Source organism: Macaca fascicularis, chromosome 4 (genome assembly GCF_037993035.2).
Source record: "Macaca fascicularis isolate 582-1 chromosome 4, T2T-MFA8v1.1".
NCBI lineage: Eukaryota > Metazoa > Chordata > Mammalia > Primates > Cercopithecidae > Macaca > Macaca fascicularis.
In genome coordinates this window covers 172,774,082-172,798,281 of record NC_088378.1, presented here as the reverse complement: position 1 = coordinate 172,798,281, position 24,200 = coordinate 172,774,082, and the positions used below count along the sequence as shown (strand labels likewise).

Sequence of the window (24,200 nt, the reverse complement as noted above, 5' to 3'; positions counted from 1 at the left end):
AAAATTTGTGATGTTGATAGTACTGAGAGGAAGAAAATAACAAGAAGAAAAGTGGAAGTAAAAATCTTACGTAGTGTGAAAATCCACTGGGCTTGTGATGCCTTAAAATTTTTATGAGTGAGATAAAGCACAAATGAATAAAGATTCTACTTTGGATGTGAAAAATGTCGGCTTTGTTGAAGAGTTTCCTCTCTTCCTTTCTTTCCATAATCAAGAGCTAGAGAGTAAAAGTTATAGAACTACAAGACGTGAACATCGGGAATTATTATTATAATAAAGAGAGGTGTTCCAGGGTTAGGGTGGAGGAGAGTACAGGGAGTCTCTTGTGGGAAACTCCCGAACCCCACAAAATCAGTAACTTTTTTTTTTTTTTTTGAGACGGAGTCTTGCTCTGTTGCCCACACAGAAGTGCAGTGGCACAGTCTTGGCTCACTGCAGCCTCTGCCTCCTGGGTTCCAGCAATACTCCTGCCTCAGCCTCCTGAGTAGCTGGGATTACAGGCACACCCCACCAAGCCTGGCTAATTTTTGTATTTTTAGTAGAGACAGGATTCTGCCATGTTGGCCAGGCTGGTCGAGAACTGCTGACCTTAGGTGATCCACCCACCTCGGCCTCCCAAAGTGCTGGGATTGCAGGCGTGAGCCACCATGCCCAGCCAAAACCAATACATTTTTTTAAAAAAATCTTCCTCGTCTGACTTCTGGTGTTAACAGTCTCCTCTTTTCTCATTTAACCAAAAAGAAAAATTTGAGATTTTGATAGCAACTCTGGGCATGTGGACCTTTTAGGACCATACTGAATGCTGATTTTGACTGTAAGGAGGAAGCCATGGCAGGTTCTGAGTTTAGGGGGAATTGGCAAGCACATGGTCCAAGCTGGAGAAATACATCTATAAGAAGAGTATGAATAAGAGAAGAAATATTCCAAGCAGATGACAGAAGAAAAAAATCGGTATGAATTTGTCATTCATGGTCAAGTACCAGTTTATGAACTGGTTGCGTTCTTAAACATTCATCTGACTGTTGGATGAACAGCCCAAGGAGGGCAGAGGGCTGCAGAAGTAATTCATTGGTTGCTGGATAGAAGCTTCAAAAATTCACAGTTTAATGGTCTTGTTTTAAAGAGAGGAAAAAAAAAAGCTAGATCAGAAAAGTTGATCATCTTGCTCAAGACCTCCTTAAGAATCAGAAATAGAGGCTGATTACGGGATTCCCCAGGCAGTCCACTAACTATTCTGTGTTGTCTCTAAGCAGGAAGGCGGTAAAAACAGTTACTTAATGGCAGTGTGTGGCAGAGGGGAAAGCAGGCTGTCCAGGTGACTGAGAAGCAGGCGGGAGAAGAGGAAGTGAAGGCAGTGAAGAAGGAACACGCTCCCAAAACAAGAGGCAGAAAGGGCACTCTGGGTCTGGTCCCATCCTACCCACAGAAAACAGGCAAGCCCATACTGAGTGAGGGCTTTCTGCACGGAGGGTTTTGATACCATTTCTTGCCCAGAAGATATGGTGTACAAGGACAGATCAGAACTTCACCTGTTTTCTCAGCCACAAGAAATTATTAATTTATTTCACAGATATTTACAAAATCACTATTTTGTGCTAGATTCTGTCCCAGGCCACATGGCTGTAGTATTGAATAAGACAACTTTTTTTTTTTTTTTTTTTTTTTTTTTTATCTGAAAGTTGCTGGTGAGTGAGACAGATAAAAAGAAAGCAAATACATATATTTTCCGATCAATAATACTGAGTAATATGACAGTTACTGGAGGACCCACCTGGAACTGGGTGGTTAGGAAAAGCCTCTTAGGAGAGATGGCATTTGGGCCGATACCTCAGAGATAAGAGGCAGCTATGCAGAGACCTGGGGATCCAGGTGTCTGGATAGTGAGCACAGCCCAGCAAGCCTGACAGGTTCAAGGAACACACAGGAGACCAGCATGTCTGTAACTCGCTCAGCAAGAAGATAAAATGAGGTCAGCAGGAGTGAGCCAGGACACATCAGATTGATGCATGTACTCATTCAGCAAATATTTATTAAGCACCTACTATGTTCAGGACATTGTTGAGGATACATACATTAAAAAGAAAAAATACTGGCTCAAGGATTCTGTCCCCGGAGAGAAACTTAGAATTTACGAACGTTGATACAATGCCCAGAACAATTCTGCTACAGGTTAGAAATGGATCCGTTCCAGACGGAAGCACGATGCAGACATTCAGGGGCACACATCGTCCAAGGCCGTGGGGTCTGCGGTCAGAGATCCAGCCATCTGCTCCCCCAGCGTAGGGAGGTCAGGCCTCCCGGGGGTGAGTCACGTAGCCCACCTCTCCCCACCCGCGAGCCTTCTCGTCTTGGTGCACCGGGCAGGGCCGCAGGAAATCCCCCGGCCTAAATCTGTCGCCCTCAGAAAACCCAGGCAGGGGAGCCCCCAGAGACCAGGCCTCTGATTAGCACCTGATTCACGGAGGCAGCCAAGGCAGGCTAGCGACTGCTGGTAACCGGCCCCCGGAGTCGCCCCGGGGGAAAAGGCCAAGGGGCTCTGGGCACCCCCGACCTTGGAGCGGGCTCGAGACCAGCGCAGCCGCCGGGTCAGGGCAGCGCCTGCGCGTCCGCCAGGCCCCGCCCCCGGTCTCGGGCGCCCCGCGGGCGGCTCGGGCCGCGCACGCGCCGTGGGCTTGGGGCCGCCCGAGAGCCCGAGGCCGAGCCTCCCCCGCCCGGCGGCCGCGAGCCGGGGTCCGCGAAGGCGGAGCGGGAGCCCGACTACAAGTCCCAGGGTGCGGGCGGGCGGACCGAGGAGGGACGCTGGGCCTGCCCGGTGCGCACGGGGCGGGGACCGGCCAGGCGGGACCACTGCCCGGCACAGGCTCCGGGGCCCCTGCGCTGCTCCCGCCGGGAAGTTCCAGGCCGCGGACGGAAAGCCCAGCCTTCCGCGCCGGCCTCGGGAGCGCGCCGGGTGGCCCGGCCGGTCCCCGCCGCCGACTTGTCGACACTGCGCGCACTCAGTCCCGCCCGCGCCTCCTCCCCGCCCGCCGCCGCCGCTCCTCCCCGTAACATGCCATAGTGAGCCGCGAGCACACGGCCAGGGGCGCTAGGGTTCGCCTTCAGCCACCATGGGGAATGGGATGAACAAGGTAACGTCTCCCCGCGTTCGCGCTGGGTGTGCTCCGCGCTGCAGCCTCCTCTGCGGCGGGTGCCGGCCCCCCGTCCTGGCTGCCCGGCGACTGGAGCCCGGGGCGCCCCTGCCCGCGGGGGGACGGGCGCGGAGGGAGGGGCGGCGCGCCGGGGCGGCGACTGCGGATCGGGGTTCGGAGGGTGCCCGCCCCGCCCTCCCGGCTTCCGGGTGGGCAGCCCGAGCCGCCGCCTTCGCAGCCGGTGCGTGTCTGAGGCTGGAGCGAGCCGCGCGCTTCGAGAGCCTGGCCACGTTCCGCCGGGGGAGCAGCTGAATGGATGTGGTTTCTGTTTTCCCTCCTCTTCGCTCCCGAACTGCGCTCTGGAAGCGTCACCCCCCCCCACATCGTTAGCGAACGGGCGTCCGCTGTCATTTCCTCTTTCCCCTCAGAGTCGGTGCGGCCGCCCGTGGGCGCAGATAGTTTTTCTGTGGACAGAGAAGTTAGCAGAGTCCTCAGCCCTGCGCTGCTTCTAGATAAGTGGGAAGCGGAGGAAAGGTTCGGAGCGCGTTAGGTTGTGTGACGCTGCGACGAGGGCAACCTGTTGCTGGGGGCCTGCCCCACGGGGCCTTCCAGAACGTCTGCGCTGCTCCCTTTGTCCCGTCAGTGTCTGGGCCCCACCCTGGGTTCGCTGTGCCCCGCACCTCCCTTCCCAGCCCGTGGGATCCCTTTCCTGTCCACGGACGCTGCCAGATGCCAGCCCCGGCGGCTGGGAGTTGCCGGGGTGTGTGCGTGTGAACCACAAGGTTAAGGATTTTGTTACTTGGTGCTGGGCTGGTTTCAAGGAAGGAGTCACCAGACTTTACAGAGCCCACAACGCAGACAGTAGCTTTTTGCAGGTCTTTGAATGGTCCTGGATTGGATGAGTCGTCTTTCTGCTTCACTTTTTCTTTGCGCTCCGCCCACCCGCAGCTCTACACGCTGTCGGCGTCCACACTTTCTGCGTGGGGATGGCAGTGCGGCTGTGTTTTCTTCCGTGTCCCTCAACACGGGGTCGGCAGTGGTTTGGGAGTTTGGGCTGGAGTGTTGCAAATGCGGATTCCCGGTAGGGAAGGGGATGCAGTGGGGAGTCAGTCCAGGGAAAACCTAACTTTTCCCGTGCCCATGTCATGTTTATTGTGTCCTGGTTACTCAGTTTGTGAAAGAACTATTGTGTGTTTGGGGCTTGCATACCAATACTGAGGTATTTTGGTAAACAGAATTGTATTCACTTTTTTTTTTTGGCGAGTGATCAAGTTTGGAAACAGACTCTCTCCGGCTAAATACTTGTATTATATTCCCATGAGCACTGGAATCCATCGCACCACGAGTCTCCTGCTTTTTAAATTAAAACAACAATAAAGATGGTCATCGTAAGTTTGTGGGCTCCGTTTGCCTTGCCATTGATGACGGCGGTATCTCAGCTTTCCTTTGGTTATTTCTACAGTTTTTCCCACTTGAGCTGTTCACTCTCCACCGTTTTCAGCATTAAATTTATAGTATTTGTGTAATACAATTCAAAAAATATATTTAGGAATACAGATGGTTGCCTAAGGGATCAACGTTATTTTCATGCTTTTCAACAAAAGCAGTAATATTCATACACTTTTTACCTTTCAAAATGGGTAATAAATTGCTTGACTTTTAGTATCTTGTGAATAGAGACTCACAGTGTATAAATGAAGAAATATATGTATAGAGAGATTTAGAGACTTCTCTGCTTCAACGCTTGTTTATTATGTACATACTATGAGCCAGGTGTTGTGCTAGTGGGTGGGGAGGCAGGAAAAGGGAGTGCGGTGGTAAGTGACCCAAAAATCCTTCACAGAACCTTCAGTGTAGATCAACGCTTGTCCAGCACTAATATGATGCGAGCCATGTATATAACTTAAAATGTTCAGGAGCCACATTAAAAAATAAACTGGTGAAATTAATTTTAATAATATATTTTATCGAACAATATATTAAAACTATTGTTTCAACATGTAACCAATATATAAAATTATTCGTGGAAGATTTCATGTTTTTTACTATGTCTTTGTGAAAGGAAAAATCTCGGGATCCCCAGATCACTTATATATTCAAAGCATAGCATGTATTTTATACCTAAATCACGTCTCATTTTGGACTAGCCACATTTGAAGTACTCAATAGTCACTGTGGCTGATGGCTGTTGTGTTGCACAACACAGGGTGTGTATGTGTGTGGGAGTGAGAGAGAGAGAAAGAACACAAGGTGGGGAGGAGTAGAGGCTCCAGAGGATAACATAGGCAATTTCAGAAAAGTGGGGGAAGCAGAAGATGGGATGAAAGTGACCTAGAAGGGGCATTCAGCCCAGGCAAGGAATCCTGCTGCAGTAAACATGTTTACGTGAGATCAGGAGGAACTACCCCAAATCACAAGGTTAGTTCGTGGCAAAGTAGATTGCTGGAGGCCAGTGAGTTAAGAACCTTAACCAGAACTTTTCCACATATTACTGTGTGACTTGGAACGAGGCTTCGTGTTTTTCCCATCTGTAAAAAAAAAAGAATGTTGTTTTGCAGAATCAGTGGAAGGTGCTACCCCTAGAAATCCTTTTCTAAGAACATTTATAAATATGTGCAATGCCTCGGGAACTAACGTAACTTGGAATGTGTGTGCCCTGAGGTTACTGGGACAAGATTTCTTTCCAATCTCATACGCATTGGTCATTTTTGGCAAAAGAACGTTTCTGGTCTAAACAGTGCAGGCTCCATTCTGACTGCTTTGGGAGAGCAGTTTCTATTATTTCACATCCCCATGATGGCTCTTCTTGTCAGTACATTCCGGTCTCCTGTATGGCAAAATACTGTGCCAATTCCCATTAGGTATACACAGCAGATTATCAGAAGATGGAAGGGAAAAAGGCTTTTGTATTGCTGAAAATTAAAGATGAGGAAATGAAGGCAGGACCGGGTGCGGTGGCTCGTGCCTGTAATCACAGCACTTTGGGAGGCTGAGGCAGGTGGACTGCTTGAGTCCAGGAGTTTAAGACCAGCCTGGGCAACATGGCGAAACCCTGTTTCTATCGAAAATACAAACAAGCAAACAAACAAAATCAGCTGAGTGTGTGATGGCTTGCATCTGTAGTCCCAGCTGCTTGGGAGGCTGAGGTGGGAGAATCACCTGAGCCTGGGAAGTCTAGGCTGGAGCGAGTCGTGATTGTACCACAGCACCCCAGCCCTGAGCAGCAGAGGGAGACCCTGTTTCAAAAAAAAAAAAAAAGCAACACCATTGTGAACCATTTGTTTTTTTAACACTTTATAAAATCTCAGCCTCACAATAGCCCTATAAGGTCAAACGACCTTATATTTGCCCCGATTGGGGAATGGAGATTTGGAGAGGTTAGGTAAGATAAGGTCCAGTGCTAGGCAGGGCGGAACTGGGTTTGGACCCCAGTCTCTACTGATTTTCAGGATAGGAAAAGTCTGTCCTTTGAGCTGGGTGCCAATTCATCCCAAGTCAGTTTTAAAATTCCTAAAAAGTAATTTGAAAAGCTCCTCATAGCTTCGATTACTTGTCAAATAGCCAAAATCACCTCTCTTCCTTCATGTTTGACATTGATAAGGAAGGGGGTAAAAGGCAGCAAAACTAAAACTATTTTTTTATTGTTTCTGTTTGTTTGTGTGTGCAATTCCTAGGTAGATGCCCCACGCTGGCCAAAATTATAATCGCCAGTGAGTTTATGGTGTGTTTTGAGCACGTTACCACGTAGAGTAAGCCACAACGCCATGAAGCAGGTCCTGTTATTTCCGTGCCTGTTTTCTCCATGTACACAGAGGTTAGGGAACTGCCAGGGTCACCCAGCTGGTGGGTAGCAGAGCCGGGACTCGAAGCCACAGTGGCTCAGCCACAATGCAGAGTGCCTCTAAGATACTCGTCTGCTGAGATGTTCGTCTAGTAAATGTCTCTGGTAAGATTAGGGTTAAAGTGAGCAGGGTGTTGCATGCAAATGTCGTGTTCCTGTGGAGCCTTTGAAAACTCCTAGTTGACTCAAAGTTCTCTCGAGTCTGAACCCTCAAATCTTTTGGGGGAGAGCCTGTAAACAAAACTCCTGTCCTCACTGTCTACTTATTAGTCTTCAGTACTACAATACCCCATTAAAAACAAAACAGCGACTAGTCTCTAGCCAAACATTATGTCAGAGAAGGCTGCCCGAAATGCTTCTCATGTGCCAGCAGTCTTTATCTTGATCAGCCTCAAAGTGGGCTGAAGCCTCGTGTTCTAGGGCAGGATATGAGGACCCTCTGGTTGGCATCTTGCCCTCCACTGACTGCCAGGGTTCGTTCAGCTCATCAAGCATCCGGCCTGCCTGCTCTTGTGGCCTCTTCCTTCCTCCCTGCTGTGTGTCCTCTGAAAGCACCCTGCCTGGTGGGAATGGCTGCTATCCTGTATTTCTCCCTGCCTGGTGGGAATGGCTGCCATCCTGTACTTCTCCCTGCCTGGCGGGAATGGCTGCCATCCTGTACTTCTCCCTGCCTGGCGGGAATGGCTGCCATCCTGTACTTCTCCCTGCCTGGTGGCAATGGCTGCCATCCTGTACTTCTCCCTGCCTGGCGGGAATGGCTGCCATCCTGTACTTCTCCCTGCCTGGCGGGAATGGCTGCCATCCTGTACTTCTCCCTGCCTGGCGGGAATGGCTGCCATCCTGTATTTCTCCCTGCCTGGCGGGAATGGCTGCCATCCTGTACTTCTCCCTGCCTGGCGGGAATGGCTGCCATCCTGTACTTCTCCCTGCCTGGTGGGAATGGCTGCCATCCTGTTCTTCTCGGGAAGCCTCTCATGGTGCTGGGAGGCCTCACTTCAGTGGGTGTGTCTTGTTCCCTTGGGGAGCCCACTGTTGCTGAGAGGGGCTGGCTACCAAAAAGCCTGACCTGGGGAACCTCCGCCTCTCTGCTGCTTCACGGCTGTGATCTTGAACAAGTCACTTAGATGTTTCTCAGCGTCAGGATTGTTTTCCTTCCTGGATTCGTAGATGTGTAGAACTGAAAGACCTTAGGAGGTTAGCTAATCCAATCTCCTCCTCCCTGGCTCTGAAATGAGGGTAATGATACCTTCCCCAGTTACTACTTGAGTTACTGGGAGAAGCAAATGGGAATTTATTAGAACACAGTTTTCCAAACTGTAAAGTTCAAATACAGTCTGTTTTGAGTATTCTTGGATGTGACTGACACTTGTTTGAGGATGGCTTTTGCCCTGTTAGGAAGATGAGGGAGTGTAGTTGGGAAAGGATTATAATTCAAGGGGAATATGTTCCCTCTAGGCACAGACCGGTGTTCCTCAACGGCTGCTCCTGTAGACATTTCAGGATAATAACTTGTGCGACTGCCCTGTGGATTATGAGAGGTTTAGCAACATCTCAGATCTTCACCCAATAGTTGCCAGTAGCACCTCCTCCCCACCTGTGACAACCAAAAATGTCCCTGACGTTGGCAGATATCCCCAGGGAGTGAAATCATCCCCAGTCGAGAACCACTATCGAGGGTTCTTCCTCTCAGAATTTCCTGAGGCCTGTGTGGTCTGGAACTAGAGAGTTAGCAAAAGGTGGAATAGGGCTACAGGGTTGAGAAGCTGTATTTTCATACGGGAAGGGACTGGAAGGTCAGGCACTTTTGTGCTGCTAAATTCATGTGTTTCCACCTGGCGGCAGGTGACTTGGTTGCCTGCATAGTCCAGTCATCCATCCATTCACCTGTTCATGATATTATTATTGAACACCTGCTATTGTCAAGGCACTGTGTTAGATCCTGTAGTGGGTTGTTAGTATGAAAGACACGAAGATCCCGCCATGCAGATTAGTCCCAGGCAGCTTGGAGAGGAGCCTCCTGCAGGAAGTGAACACTCAGCCGCTGCTGCAGGACTGACAGACAGATGGCCACGTGCTGGTGGGCTCTGGTTCCTTTCCTCTACACCACCCCCCGAGGGCTCTCTTTTCTCCATTTAATATTACATTTTTGTTTCATGTTGAAGAGCAGATGTTAAAGGCAGTGTTCTAAGGGCCCAGGAGAATATTCTCATATTCTTCCCTTTTTATATGCAAACTGGTTAAGTCCATGGCCAAATGGCATTTAAAAAGTCTGTGTGACATTTAACCCTTCAAGGAATCCACCAGAGTTTTTCCCCTTCATCCCTGGCTTTGAAACCCAGAAAGTCCTTTCTGACATAGAAAGAATTAAGATTCCACCGCCACCCCACCCCACACACGGCCTTCTGCGGCTGCTTGCTCAGGAATTTACTTCTCAACATCAGTTTGGGTGGGGTTCTTAGATTCCATGCATCCTGAAGGACTAAAAGAAATGTTTAAAAAATAAACTCAAAATATTTCCTGCCTTAGAAGCAGTATTCTTTTGTGCTTAAGTGCGTTTTTGTGGCTGAGGATTTGTGTTTTTGCATTTCTGTGAAGCTGGAGTTAGCACAGTGTAACACGTGGGTGTGAAGCTATCCGTCAAGAGGAACCATCAAGCATGGAGAATCTTTAGGATGATTTCAGAGCATTTCTGCAGAAGGGTTCTGCCTATATTATCTATGCCCAGACAGTCTTGTAACAGAAAACAGGAATCTTTGACCTGCAGAATGCCAGAGACCATCTTCCTCTGTGGCCTGTGCTGTTTCATCACCGTTTGTTCACTGACTTCCTCTCAGTGTGTTCGACTCTGGGCAGGTTTTAGGGACACATTAGGAGACAAGACAGATGCAGCCCCTGCTGCAAGATCAATCCGAAAGTCAGGAAATGAATAAAGCCATTTAGCCACTGATAACTGTGGTGAAGAAAATAAAACAAGGCGATATGAGAGAGAGAGTGCCGGGGAGTTCGGTGGTCAGGAGAGACCTCCCTGGAAATGGTCATCTTGTGGGAGGCTGCTCAGGACCAGCATCCCCAGCACAGGGAAAGGACAGTTTCAGAGGCCTGAAGAGGATTAGCATCAATTCTGTGCTTTTTACTTTAGCGTAGTGGGACATTCCCGAGTTCCGTTTACAAACTCTTTTTTCCGACTTGGCCTGGCTTTCTACCAGGTGGTCATGATTTCGTTTTCTCTCTGTGTTTCTTGCTTCTGGCTTGAGCTCAGCTCCTGCATGGGCTGACTGGTCAGCCGGGTTGTACCAGATGAACACCTTGTTTTTCCCAGGTCTCCTCTGCTGGAAAGTTACTCGATTTTATTTCATGTTCTCTTTCTCTGTACGCAGGGATTACCAGCAACAAAAATATCGTGAAAGTAGATGGGTCAAAATTTTTGTGATTTCCAGGTTGAAAGCCCACATCAGGGTCCGTGGTGGTAAGCAACAGCATCCAAACGTGGTTACCTTGGGTGGAACAGAGCAGAGCAGACAGCCTGGTGGCTGGAGAGCCAGACTCGGGGCAACCTTGGCAGGAGCAGATGCTTAAACTGGTCACTGAGGGCATTTCTGGGGCTACTGCAAGATGCTGATGCTGCAGCCAGTGGACTCTGAAGGTGCCAGCAGCCTTGCTGCCTCTGTTGCCAAAGAGGACACTCCAGGCCGCCCCTGCCGTCGGCGAGCAGACTTGTCACGCACGGGCACACCCATGTAGACGCGAAGGCTCATGTGAGCAGGTGTCCGGCTTTGGCAGCTTCTGTACTAAGAGCCGGGCTCTGCTTCCCACCCAGACTCCCTGGGCCCAGGATATCCCCAAACCTAGGAAAGGGTTTCAGAGACTGGAAAACCACTAAAATAAATGGCCATTACAGGGTTTGTGATTTTCGAGCATACCCAGGGGATAAAGGACCCCACACAGTGGGAACTTCTTCTCGGTTTAGAACGATTATTTGGGGCAAAGAAAGTGCTATTGCAAGGTGGGACCAGTAAGAGGTATTGGGAGAGTGGGGGTGACCTGGCTCGGCTGGACGTGAGAAGGAAGTTAGGGGAACCCTTCAGAGATACGTTGGAGCCAACGTGCGAAAGCCATGCTGAATATGTATTGAATGTTTGGCCTTGATTTTTTAAGTAAAAGGGTTGTCACTGAACATTTTGAGGTAGAAAATCACCCAGGAAGAATATGGCTTTAGAAAATTAATTTGATAGGACAGAGGAGTGAGTTCAGTGTTTACTACTGTAACCCCCGTGGGAACTGAGGCTCTGGGCAAGGCCGAGGAGGGATACCGTGAGGGTCTTCTAATTCCCGGGAGGAGGGGAGCGGAGAGTTGAGAGAGGTGCCACAGCGGTGGGAGCCCCAGGTTTTCCATGCAGGGTGACTGGGAGAAGGTGGCATCATCGGGGCAGGAGGACTCGACACGGGGGTGGGAAAAGAGTGGTTTGCTCGAGATGGTTCTGCAGCAAGCCGGGCTCCAGACGGTGAATTTAGGAGTCAGAACATCACGGTTCTACAACATTAGAATGTGGAGATGGTCTACTCTCATGCCCTCATTTAATTTTAAAGATAATATAAAATTTATTAGTTTGTGTTTAGTAGAGAAGACAGTAGATGTACAAAGAAAAAAAGCAAAGATGGGCCGTAATCTGTTTTCCAAATAATCCCTCTTGATTTAAAAAAAAAAAAAAAAAAAACCACCATAAACTGGCATAGTGCATGCACAGGACTAGCACGTCAGGTGGTGTAGGCAAGCTCAGAGAGAAGTGCAGAAGCCCCCCTCCGGGACGCCGCCGTCGCCGTCGCCGAGGTGCGCGTGGTGACGAAGGGAGTGTGCTGCGCACAGCTCTACCTTTCCTGTTTTTCATACCATTTTCAAGATGTATTAAGTTAAAATGCATGAGATTGTCTTCCTCACAGTCCCACACATCTTAGGCATCTTAGTAGTATTTCATTTCATGGCACCTAACTCGGAGTCTGGATAGCGGCCAGTGGCCACAGTGTCCGCTGTGCAGGGCCATCTCCTTGCACTGGCCCCTGCCTTCTCTCCATCTCTCTCCCACTCCTCCCCATTAGAGACAGGACCCTTTCTCCAGGCTGACTGTTCTGTCCCCTACCTGTCTGCCCGCTCCTCTTGGGCTGCAGTTCCCCTGAGTGCCACTGTCCCCAGGAAGCCCTCTGTGACCCCAGAGTGGTCAGGTCACCTCCACTTTCCCTACATGAGCTGCTCCGTGAGGGCAGGACCCTGTCTCTCAGTCACACCGGTACCCTGAGTGTGCAGCGTTGTGCCCGAGGAACTTTATCCACGGCAGTATGTGCTCTGACTTTGGGCAGATAAACATGCTTATGGTCTGGAAACATTTTGATCTAGAAAATCACCCAGTGATTGTAACTGTAGAGATATGGAGCCATTTGCAGTCACTGCTGTAAAAGAAAAGTGTTTTTGACACTTGCTTAAGCCAGCAAGGAAGACTCCATTCAAGACTATTGCAACAGGGGAGGACTCGACTCCAGTGTGGCAGGGACGAGGGTGGATGGAAAGCCGAGGGCAGGGTGAGGGAGTGGGTGGAACGCCACTCAGGGGAAGTGGATTAGACGTCAGGGTGGAGGAAGGGGCGCTTGGTGGGGTCTTAGGGGATACACTCAGCAGGTCTCTGCTCGCCAAGGACCGGGCCTTCTTGAGAAAAGGACTCAGGAACCTGGCTAAAGTTCGGTCAAGGAGGGGTCATTGCACTGCCAGCCAGAGGAGCCACGTGGCAATGATGCTCTTCAGTATCTGCTGCCACGTCCTGAAAAAGATAGGCAAAGCTCTGCGCAGCCAAGCGTCGCCGGAGAACGTCAGCGGGATCCACATCCAGGGCGAACTTGCATTGTTCCTGTGTTTCAAAATAGGAATGATAAAGTATAGACTCCACCCTTCCTCCCAGGAGAATCCTAAAGACTGATGATGCTTCCAGAAAGACCTGTCAGGTGTTTCAGCTCCCGGGCAGTGGGTGCTGGCGTCGTCCTCTGAGACGTCGTCTCACATGCCCCTGGTTACGGGGCTAACCCGACCTGCCTCCATCGGTGACTTCAGTCACGGACATAACTGAGCTCCGTCTCATGGGGCACTCTCCAAGCTAATTTCGCATCCTTACCACTCTGGGTATTGAGTCAGCCAGGGTGATCGCACAGCCCTGCGCCCGGGGCACTGCTGGTTTTTGCCTGTTTTCCTGAAGTAATGATTTAGCAGAGCCTGTTTTCATTCTTGGACTGTCCCAGTTTGGTTGATACATTATGTGGCCCCTTGGCTAGTTGTCCCTCTGCAGAGAGACTAACTCTGGGCCTAGCACTGCTGCCCTGATGTGAGCCACGATAGATCCCCTGCAATGACTAGACATGAGCCATCCGTTTTTAGCGAGGCAGCCGGCGGTCAGGAAGATTCTCGAAGAAATCAGCAAACATGAAGAACCGTACTACAGGCTCTTTCGACTTTCTCAGTGGCAGTGAAGGAAGACGGGAGCTGCGGGGATGGGAGTGGCAGACAGGAGGGTGAGGCTGGGACATCCGGGGATCTGTGGTGAAGTGTCACCAAAACCGCTGGGTGTATGTGCTTGGAAATCATGGTGAGTGATACAGTGAGCACATTTTAATGAATGGTACCGTGTCCTTATTTAAATTTTAGAGTGTCCATGCAAAGTGCTGGCAAGACAAGAATTTGCTTCCTATTTCGCAAATCATGGGTGTGAAAGAAACCACCCCCAGTTCTCATTGCTGATCTGCTAAATCATTCCGTATGGGGGCTGGAGGTGGAGAGGAGGGCTTGCCCAGAAGTCTCTGTTTTTAACAGAGTCCGGAGTTCTGATGGGGAGTTTGGTTTGAGAACCACTGCCTTGGACATTTTGCAACAAAGATGTTTTCTTATTAACTTGCATATATTTGCAGGTTGGATCATGTATTTAATTATTTAACAACCCCTTGTTGACTGTCATCCTGGCCTGGGGCTCGGGAGGCAGCAGTGAGCGACAGGATTCGTTTGCTGCCCAAGGAGTTTTCCCCGACAGACAGATGGGCCTTCACCTGGTCATGCCCTCGCAACAGCATCGCCACCCAGGGGACACGGAGGGCTACCAGCACTGAGTCGGGGGCCGAGTCGGGGGCCAACCCTGGACTCAGGGCTCAGGACAGGCCAAGGGTGAGGTGGGCGGCAGCGTAACCGCCTGCAGTGGGCACCGTGTGTGCAGCGGGCACCGTGTGTGCAGTGGCCTCGTGCAGCAGAGCGCAGGGCTGCGGGGCCGCCAGGGCTGCGGGGCCAGGGTGGGCAGGCGGGGCAGGGGACTTGGGCCCTCAGAATGCCCACCAGCACTGCAGGGCTGCAAATGAGGATGACGGGGTCAAAGCCGGGCCCTCAACCCAGCGAGGCGACGGGCACCACCTGCAGCCTTCCACAGGCTGCTGGGGGTGCTGGGTCGCCCGCGTCTGTCAGGGAGGGGCTGTACTGGGGAAGCGCCTGGCCTTTGCAGGGATCCTGCTGCTGGGTGAGGCCCCTTCCGCAACACCATCCACTGAGAGTCTGCCAGGCTCACGTCTGTGTCTGTCTTCCTCCTAGATCCTGCCCGGCCTGTACATCGGCAACTTCAAAGGTGAGCTCTTGCTGTTTTGTTGTTGTGGCAAAATACACAGAGCATGAGATGTGTCGTCTTGACCATTTTAAAGTGTGTAGGTCGGTGGCTTTAAGTAATTTGCATTGCTGTGCAGCCGTCACCAACATCCTTCTGCAGGACATTTCCCGTTCCCAAACTGAAACTGTGTCCCTGTTAAACACTAACTCCCCATTCCGCTCCTCCCAGCCCCGGGCAGCCACCATTCTGCTTTCTGCCTCTAAGAATCTGACGACTCTCAGAGCCTCCTCCTAGTGGAATCACACAGTGTTTGTGCTTTTGAGATGGGCTTATTTTAGTGAACACCGTGTCTCAGTTCATCCATGTCACAGCAAGTGTCAGAATGGCCTTCCTTCTTTTTTTTTTTTTTTTTTTTTTTGAGACGGAGTCTCGCTCTGTCACCCAGGCTGGAGTGCAGTGGCCGGATCTCAGCTCACTGCAAGCTCCGCCTCCCGGGTTCACGCCATTCTCCTGCCTTAGCCTCCCGAGTAGCTGGGACCACAGGCGCCCGCCACCGCGCCCGGCTAGTTTTTTGTATTTTTAGTAGAGACGGGGTTTCACCGTGTTAGCCAGGATGGTCTCCATCTCCTGACCTCGTGATCCGCCCGTCTCGGCCTCCCAAAGTGCTGGGATTACAGGCGTGAGCCACCGCGCCCGGCCGGCCTTCCTTCTTAAAGCCGAATAGTATTCCATGGTGTGCAGAGGCCTCATTTTGCTTCCATTTATTTGTTTGTGGACATTTGGGCTGTTTCCACCAAAAGTGAGTTCACTTTCTAAAAGATCAGCTTTAGACTTCTCATGGGTGAGACTGACAGGCCAAGTGTAGGCTCAGGCTACGGTCTGTTCTGGGAGTGGCCACCACGTGCACCCAAGCCCCTCGCTGGGTGCACCCCAACCCCTTGCCCGTCCCCTGATGGAGTGGGGTGAGGCTGTGAGGCTCCAGCTCTGCCTCAGGTGCTCCTTTTAACTCTCCACACCCGTTGGGACATTGTCATCAAAAGATGGTGGACAACAGGCACGTTCAGCAATCACGTGACCGACTTATAACCTTTGACCACTTTCATTTTTTAGTTACTGTTGAGAAATTTTCAGAAGCCTGTTCTTTTTAAGTCACCCGGGAAACAAGAGTGACAATTTCATTTCTGGCAGATTCTCCTCGTCTGCTGCTGCTGCTCTTCTCACACATTTCCTGCCCCTTGTTCGGTACTGATTGATTCGCTGTCGGCTACTGACTCTATTTTCACTCAGCTCTAGAGCTCGGTGGTCCCTGGGCCTATCGGCTTCCAGGGAGGGGCCAAGTCCGCCTGCCAGGTGACATTGAGAGTTTGTGTAAGTGAATCACTGAGATGAGGTGGGAGGATAGAGATGAGGGGCCCTTAATAGGCTGGGAGGGGCTTGGGAAGCTTGCAGACAAGGCCCCACTGTGTTAGGTTGGACAGAGCCGGACCGTGTCGTCGGCAGCTCCTGCTCCTCCCTTCCCTCACAAGCCGGAACTTGGCCACTCCTGTCGGCTTTCTGGATGCTGCTGAAATTTCCGAGTTCAGATTCAAACTGATTGTGCAAATAATCTTTATTATTTCTCTGAGCTCTGTATGATGTTTATTTCCACACACCTCCCGCCCCATCTCCCTCCAGCTCACTCATTGGCCTCCAGGAGAATTAAGCACAGAGCTGACAGCTGCTGATTGTACAGCATGTTAAAAATAGTACTGGGCTTGCTAAATTAGTAAGCGTTGTGGTTCTGAAAAAGCAGCAAACCCGTTGTGGGGGACAGGCCGGGGGACATTAATGTAGCGAATGTCAGAGTTACTTAGTGAGGTATTAACTATTTCCATGGGGAAAGGGAGTGTCTTTGAGAACAGAGTTTAGGATAAGTTCTTAGAAGTAGAATTGCTGGATGAAAGGTTTGAAATTGAGCATTTTAATAAATATGAACCAAATTCAATACTTCTGACAATAGTATGTGAGAGTTTCAGCCTTAATCATGAAAGGTTACCTTTTCTGGAAGGATGGCTTTAAGAAAATATTTAAAATTCTTTTCATACTACACGCTACACCTGTTTTCTAAATATTCCATGACATAGGACTCCTTCCAGCTTCCTGGGTCTCGTGCTTTGTGGTTTAGTCTCTGAGAGTGCTGTGGACAGCCCACCTCCTCTCCTTGTTCTTCGGGTCGATGCTGTGTTACTACCTTGAGTTATTCTGATGTTGGCATGAGGTTGTGTTTTATTCACTCGTTAGCCAAACGTTTATTAAACGCTTTCCAGGTACAAGGCTTGTCTGAAAGAAAGGAAGGAGAGTGCAGTGAATTGGCAATAGGGCTGGAAGGAGAGGAAGTATTTTCCCCCGTTGTGCTGTGAATTCACTTGTTCATTGCACAAGCTTGTCGGGAGCACACAGTGTGCTGGGAGTTGGATGTGGACCAGCATCCCTGTCCTCAGGCTGTCAGAGTCCAACAGCAGGTGCAGAACAGGCAGGGGCCAGTGTGTGTCCTCAGACGAGTTACACACCGGGGGGTGTGGACTGGGAAGATGGCGTCTGCCTCACAGGGCTGTCGCGGGGCTGACCCAGATGATGGGTGATGCCCTTGGTGGGCTCAGTGCCCAATACCTGGTGCCCTGAGAAATAAACACCCACATACTCACTGCTACTGCCATGGGGCCCGATAGATGCCAGGTCTGCAGTAGGCAGCTGGGTGGCATTAGCTGGCAAGGGTGGAAACCTGTGTGGAATGTGGCCTCTTTCTTTTTTCCTGGGCGGTGAATCCAGCTGTCATCTGTGCTCTCGCCTGGCATCTCATATAGTCATTTATCTTGCTCTTTTAAAATCACAAGTAATACGTACCTCTTGTAACACAGGAACCAGGAAAGTGGAAAGGAACGTGGACAGTCACTCCCTCCTTCTGTCCCTTCTCCTTCCTCCCCTCCCTTCTCTTCCCCTTCCCATTTCCTCTCTTCCCTCCCCACTTCCCTCCTTTTTCTCTCCCTCCCTTCCTTCCTTCTCCTCTTCCCTCCTTCCTTTCAGTGGGATCTCTCACATGTCACTCGGCAACCCTTAAAAAAAAAAAAAAAAAAAAAAGCTTTGTAATGAATCAACAAATGCTTTTGCAGCACCTGGTGACTATTCCTCCTGGAGAAGACCCACAAACAAACCCAGCTCTGAGCCCGGCCTTTGGGTCTTCGACGCTTTGGTGAGAGCCTCTCTGTTGGGGCTGCCCACACGCCAGGAGGGAAGCCAGAGAGAGCAGCCCCTCCCTGGGCCAGAGGGTGGGTCCGTGGCTTCCTTCCAACTGGGCACCAGCAACAGTGGATGTCAGCTGACAGAGGAAGCCCTCGTTGTTTGAAGATGTCCACAGATTCTAGAAAAGAGGGAACGCTCTTCGGCACGGTGTGTTTGCCGGTGGTGCGTGTTGAGACCATGTTCGCAGTCTAGAGCTTGTGTTCTGTGTCTGCCAGGGAGACAGACAGCCCTGGTGGGTACCCAGTTGTTTGGACAAGGCCAGCCTGGTCAGAGGTAGTCTGCTGCCAGCTCGCTGAGACAAAATAACCATGCTCGATAGGTCAGCATATGTCCATCCAGACTTACCTTTTCCACGTGGATTCCCACTGGTTACCTTCCTGTTGGTTTTATGAGTTACCAGCCTGTTGCATTTGTGATTGGCAGTTGGGGAGGGGCCACTGGCACCAGGCCGAAGTCCGTCCCCTCTGGGGCTCGCTGTTAGGGTGCACGTGGCCTTCTGGGGTTCCCGCTAAAGTGCACGTTCTGATCAAGTAGACCCGGGGTGGAGTCAGCTCCGGGCGATGCTGTGCTGCGGGTTGGAGTAGACCCGGGGTGGAGTCAGCTCCAGGTGATGCTGTGCTGCCGGTTGGAGTAGACCCGGGGTGGAGTCAGCTCCAGGTGATGCTGTGCTGCCGGTTGGAGTAGACCCGGGGTGGAGTCAGCTCCAGGTGATGCTGTGCTGCGGGTTGGAGTAGACCCGGGGTGGAGTCAGCTCCAGGTGATGCTGTGCTGCCGGTTGGAGTAGACCCGGGGTGGAGTCAGCTCCAGGTGATGCTGTGCTGCCGGTTGGAGTAGACCCGGGGTGGAGTCAGCTCCAGGTGATGCTGTGCTGCGGGTTGGAGTAGACCCGGGGTGGAGTCAGCTCCAGGTGATGCTGTGCTGCCGGTTGGAGTAGACCCGGGGTGGAGTCAGCTCCAGGTGATGCTGTGCTGCGGGTTGGAGTAGACCCGGGGTGGAGTCAGCTCCAGGTGATGCTGTGCTGCCGGTTGGAGTAGACCCGGGGTGGAGTCAGCTCCAGGTGATGCTGTGCTGCGGGTTGGAGGACCCCGTGCTGAGCACCAGCGTGCTAGTTTTGCCCCTGTAGGTCTATGCTCAGGAGGAGCGCGCTGGAAATATACAAGCTTGTGTCTGTGCCCCGAGGAAGCTCCACCCTGGGCCTTACAGATGGATTCCCAGCTCGTGACCTTGCTGCTCCCTGGCCTTCCAGGACAATCAATAATGTGAAGTCCCTAAGAAATAAAGTTCCAGGGTCATCACCCAGCAGGTTTCATTAAGCATTTTATGCACTCGAGTAAGTGGGCAGAGCCTGTGCCTCACGGGAAGGGATGCATCAGCGGACGTGGTGCGAGCGTGCAGTGAGGAAGAGGAGAAGCGCTGGCCCTGGAGTGCTTCCCTTTGCTTTGGAGTCCAGCAGTCCGCTGGCTGTTGTGTGATATCGAGTGGTCTTCTGTATTCAGAAAAGTATACTTTTTTTCCCCAGGCCACTTTAAAAAGATTCACTGTGTATTTGTATTATAAAGGCATTTTACTGGGTGAAGAGAATGTTCTAAAGTTATGATCTGTGACGGTTACGCAGCCTTGTGAACGTATGAAACCACTGAATCATGGACTTGATCAGGGTCCATATTATGGTATGTGAATTATATCTCATTAAAGCTGCTGTGAAAGGAGCAAAGTAGATTGAAACAAATACAGATTGTTAAAATTCGAACGCCAGGCGGAATGGGTGTCAGGAGGAGCCAGGCGGGAGGGTAAGATGAGCTGGCCCCGTCAGGCTGCCCCACGTCTGCTGGGTGCCTGTCCCACCTCCTGCGGGTTCACTGCTTGTCTAAAACGTCCATGCTGGTGGCGATTGGAAAATCCCATTTTGGTGTGAATGTGGGACTGGCTGCCTGTGGCTTCCAAAACGATTCTAGCTTCTGCCTAATTAATTCTAAGCCAGCCCTGCTGGTACCCCAACCTGTGAGGGGTGGGGCGTTGGCAGTGAGTCTGCATGTGCTGTGTAGATGGCTCCCATCCATAGCAGGGGGCTTCGAGGTAACTGTTTAGCTCGAGCGGGAGTGAGAGGCGACTGTTCCTGCATGATGGATGCCTTTCTGAGCCTGATAAAGGGCTCGTGTTCCTCATATAAAAAGGTTTTTTCTTTCTCACTTTGGGTCAAAAGATGAGCCGGTCAGAGATAAACTGAGGCAAAATACTGGAAAGCAATAGCCCTAAATTGGAAGCTCGAGAATTTGAATCTGGGAAAGCAGTAGCCTGGAATGTGAAGCCTGAGAAGTTGGAGCAATGAAAAGAGTCTTAAAATGAAACTGGTATTTTGATATTAGTTAAATTTTTTTCCTGACGTTGCTGAATGTTTAGAACAACGTTTCTTGATTTCTGCGTCCTCATCAAGGCTTGTTGGAAATGGAGATGCCTCAGCCCCGGGCTGGATCAGGAACTAAGCTCTGGCCTCCGCCTTTCTAACTGAGCCTCTTGATAGTTCACAGGGTGTTAGGCTTCGGAGCCACTCATGAAGAACACACACACACACACGCGCGCGCGCGCGTAAACGATAAAGAAGGAAAAACCCACTTGTAATTCCGTCTCTGAGCTGGGGCTGCCTTTGTACCAGTCCCACCATGCTCCCTGCTCTGTTTGTCTCTGTGCTTTTATACGTTGGGTTTGTGTCACATTCATGGTTCACATTATACCCTGAGCATTTTCCCATGCCATGAAATAGTCTCCAGAACCGTGACAATTAAACGTTTGCCTTTCTTTGTTGTTGTTGTTTTGTTTTGTTTGAGGTGGACTCTCACTCTGTTGCCAGGCTGGAGTTCAGTGGGGCGATCTCGGCTCACGGCAACCTCCGCCTCCTGAGTTCAAGCGATCCTCCTACTTCAGCCTCCCTAGTAGCGGGGATTACAGGTGCACACCACCACGCCCAGACAGTTTTTGTAATTTTAGTAGAGACGTGGTTTCGTCATGTTGGCCAGGCTGGTCTCACACTCCTGACCTCAGGTGATCTGCCTGTCTCGGCCTCCCAAAGTTCCAGGATTACAGGCGCGAGTCACCACGCCCGGCCTAAACATTTGCCTTTCAATCCATTTCTCCTGTATCATTTTGAAAAGCTTGGCCAGGCTGGGATGGGGGCGCAGGGCAGTGGACCTCCTGATTTCCTGCTGGCCCCCGTTTTGTAGATTAGTAGAAGGTTCCAATTCGGGGGATCACACCATTCAGTCTTCTTTTTGCAGGTGGGAACATTGGAAGGGAATATAATTTTATTTTCTTCTTAGTTTCATACGGAGATAATTTAATAGCCAACTGAGAGCTGATAGACAATTCTGTTTGGAATTTCCAGAGCGAGTTTCATTTTCTAATTGTGCTTTAAGGTGAATCTAGATGATGTAAACCACAGGCCTGTCTGATTCCAGAACTGTCCATGCTTTTGACATCTGGGGAAAGAAGTAACGCACAGGCTCCTTTGTCTTCCAGAGTTAGTGGTTCTTTTGTATTTAGCTTTTTAAGAATTCTAATCATTAACAGGTCATTGAATTTAAAAAAATATATTTTAAATATCCCTAATATTATGTGTCTCATGCAAAAAGACTGACCTAAGGTCGTCTCTTACAAATGCTGACTACAAAATGGTCTCGTAAATGTAGCTTCTTGATGATGTAATCCATCATGATTACAACGTTGATTAATCGAAGTGCACTTCAAGTTCTAGATTAACACTTTTTTTGCCTAAAAGGAAGAAGCTGAGGCAAAATTAATACAGAGAGTTTATTTGGGCCAAGCTTGAGGACTATAGCCTGAAACACACTTTCAAGTTGCCTTGGGGAGTGCTCCGGAGAATAAAATAGAGGCTCAAGTTTTTAAAGAAAACAAGGCGAATCAGGAGAGTGGTGATTACAAAAACTTGTTCAGCAGGAATTCTCATTGGTTTATAGAAGTGACGCTGGTTAATGACTGGCTGTACGATATTGGACTGTGATGTGCGGCATCTTATGGCTCCTCGGCATCAGTCTAGGGACCACATAGCAGATGGTTCGAGGTAGCCATTTAGCCAAGCGGGAGTGAGCGGAGGCTGCTGTTATATTCCAGAGGCCTTTCTGTGCCTGATCATTTCAAGGGACTCTTGTTCCTCATAGAAAGTTTTTTTCTTTGTCACTTTGGGTCAAAAGATGAGACAATCAGAAATAAAGCTAGACAAAAGGTATGAAAGCAGTAGCCCGAAATTCCCTACATGTATGGTCAGTTATGAAGTTTCAGGAAAGAAATATGCAATTCATTTTGTGGGTTTTTTTTTTTTCTGGCTAGAGTTTAGGAGTAATTAACTTGCAAAGATACCAAAATGTCCATCCCCTTTCTTCTCTGACAGATGCCAGGGATGCGGAACAGTTGAGCAAGAACAAGGTGACACATATTCTGTCTGTCCACGACAGTGCCCGGCCTATGCTGGAGGTAAGAGAGCAGCGGGGGCGTGGGTGGGTGTCTTCATTTGTATCCCGTGGGAGTGCGTGTGACGTTCACGAAGGCAGCCACGTTCTCTCCGTGCGAACCTGCTCCTGCGGTCTCTGAGGGTGTTCCCGTTGTGCTCAGGCCGTATTTACGTTACCGCGCTGTCTGTGGCGTGGTGCAAGGGTGTGTGCTTTTTCTGATCACCCTCCTGCTGCGTTGCCACTTTGGCTTTCTTGGCTAAATGCCTAGCAATAAGCTGATGCTGCATTTCCCACTGGACCTTACGGACATTTAAAGCCCATTTTCATTCCTTTCAGAGTTATCTCTGGTTTTAAAATCCAAAACGCTTCAGCCTGCTCATTTCCTGATTTTGTCCCATTTAAGCTGAAATAGCCACCATTGGCATTCAGGGGTAAAAGAAAACAGAAGGTAAATTGTGCCTGGAGGTTTCCCAGGGCCCTGTAACCTGGAGACTCGTGTAGAAGCTGTTGTGTTTTAGGTTTTCAGGGTAAACAGGGTGTGTCTGCTTGTGCACTAATTCCAAAAACATCTTTAAATTTACCCTGATGGACGGTTGGAGCTGTTGGCTAGAGGTAAAATCTATTTATGTTTATTGGCCTTGACAGAGCCCAAGTTACCTCCTTTTAGAAAATAATGCTGTGTGGTTGCGATGTGTCTGTGTTTTTCTATTTTAGGGTGGGGTGTTGGAAAGGGAGGGGTGACTTGTTCTGAAAGAAAGAATCCTGGTTCAGGCTGTTTTCATTTAGATTTCTATTAGGCAAGAGTAGGTAATGTTTTTTAATTGTATCTATTCTCTTTAGCCATAAAGGCTGCCAGATTTTAGTTAGTATAAAGCAAGCTAAAACTAGTGAGAATGTAGAATAATAAATGATTCTACTAAACATTGTAGTACCAGAGAACCATAGATGGTGAACAAACCTCAATTTCTCCAGATCGCCGAGCTCCTACTTCCTTGTATTGTTTAGCTCATAAATTTTTTTGGTAAGGTGCCGTAATTTGTGTTCCAGCGTGATTTTATTGGAAATAACAACAACAACAAAACAGTTTTTGGAGCCTAACAGTTCCTTTGAAAATAGCCATTTTTTAATCTATCAACAGTAGTTTGTATTTAAAATACAGCCAAGCTATGGCCAAGATGGTAAGTTAAACTGCAAACTGGTCATGATTGACTTCCTCTTAAATCACAAGATGAGGCTTGAGGTTTCCTTTATTTTAATAAATTGCAGAGATGCCCTCTCCACCCTCAGCCCCCAGGCCTGCCTGCCTGCCTTACACTCCATTTAATGGAACACACTGTCGTGTGTGCACATGACCCTTAAATCTGCTCCCATTGTAACCTCTGTGTAGACAGGAGATCTGCCAGTGTTAGAAATCAAAGCTCCAGCCCTTGTCACTCGGGAAGCCACAGGCTGGCGAGTGAAGCAGCGGGGGTTGTAACTCAGGTATAAAAAGCCCACCGATTGTGTAAAACCTCAGAGGTGCAGGCAAACTGTGTTCCCAGCACAACACACTGCAGATGCTTTTTTATTCCCTTTGTAGCTCAGTCTATAAGGACAAATTCTGCCATTAAAAAGAGAGAGAAGTGCTGCCCTTTTTCTTCACTGGGATGGCTTTTTCTTGGAGACATCCTGTTGTGGTCTCTGGGTGCTGTTATTATCTTAGCTTCATAATAAGTACTTCCATGTGATTTTATATTTATTAAGTGTTATAGCACTGTTTTGTAGCATAATGTAGTTTAGTATTGCCCCCTTAGCATTTTATTAATCTTTAAGTTCGCAAGTAATGCATGGTCTATTCTTATTTTAAAAATTAAAACAACAGCCTCTGATT

At 49.7% G+C, this 24,200-nt stretch overlaps 1 protein-coding gene across 9 annotated transcripts in view; it reads left to right on the top strand.

Moving 5' to 3' along the window:
• The first annotated feature begins 2,674 nt into the window (after positions 1 to 2,674).
• Positions 2,675 to 24,200, top strand: part of DUSP22 (dual specificity phosphatase 22) — a 73,894-nt gene continuing 52,368 nt past the window's right edge. For 4 of the 9 annotated variants that reach the window (XM_065544520.2, XM_005554184.3, XM_005554183.5 and 1 more), the window contains exons 1-3: positions 2,675 to 3,128; positions 14,576 to 14,609; positions 22,270 to 22,352. In XM_065544520.2, the coding sequence (XP_065400592.1) occupies positions 3,108 to 3,128; positions 14,576 to 14,609; positions 22,270 to 22,352 (138 nt within the window). In that variant the 5' untranslated portion in view covers positions 2,675 to 3,107. Of the gene's footprint in view, positions 3,129 to 14,575; positions 14,610 to 22,269; positions 22,353 to 24,200 lie in introns of those variants that run through there. The other 5 variants (XM_074038962.1, XM_074038963.1, XM_074038961.1 and 2 more) reach the window with 3 other exon arrangements.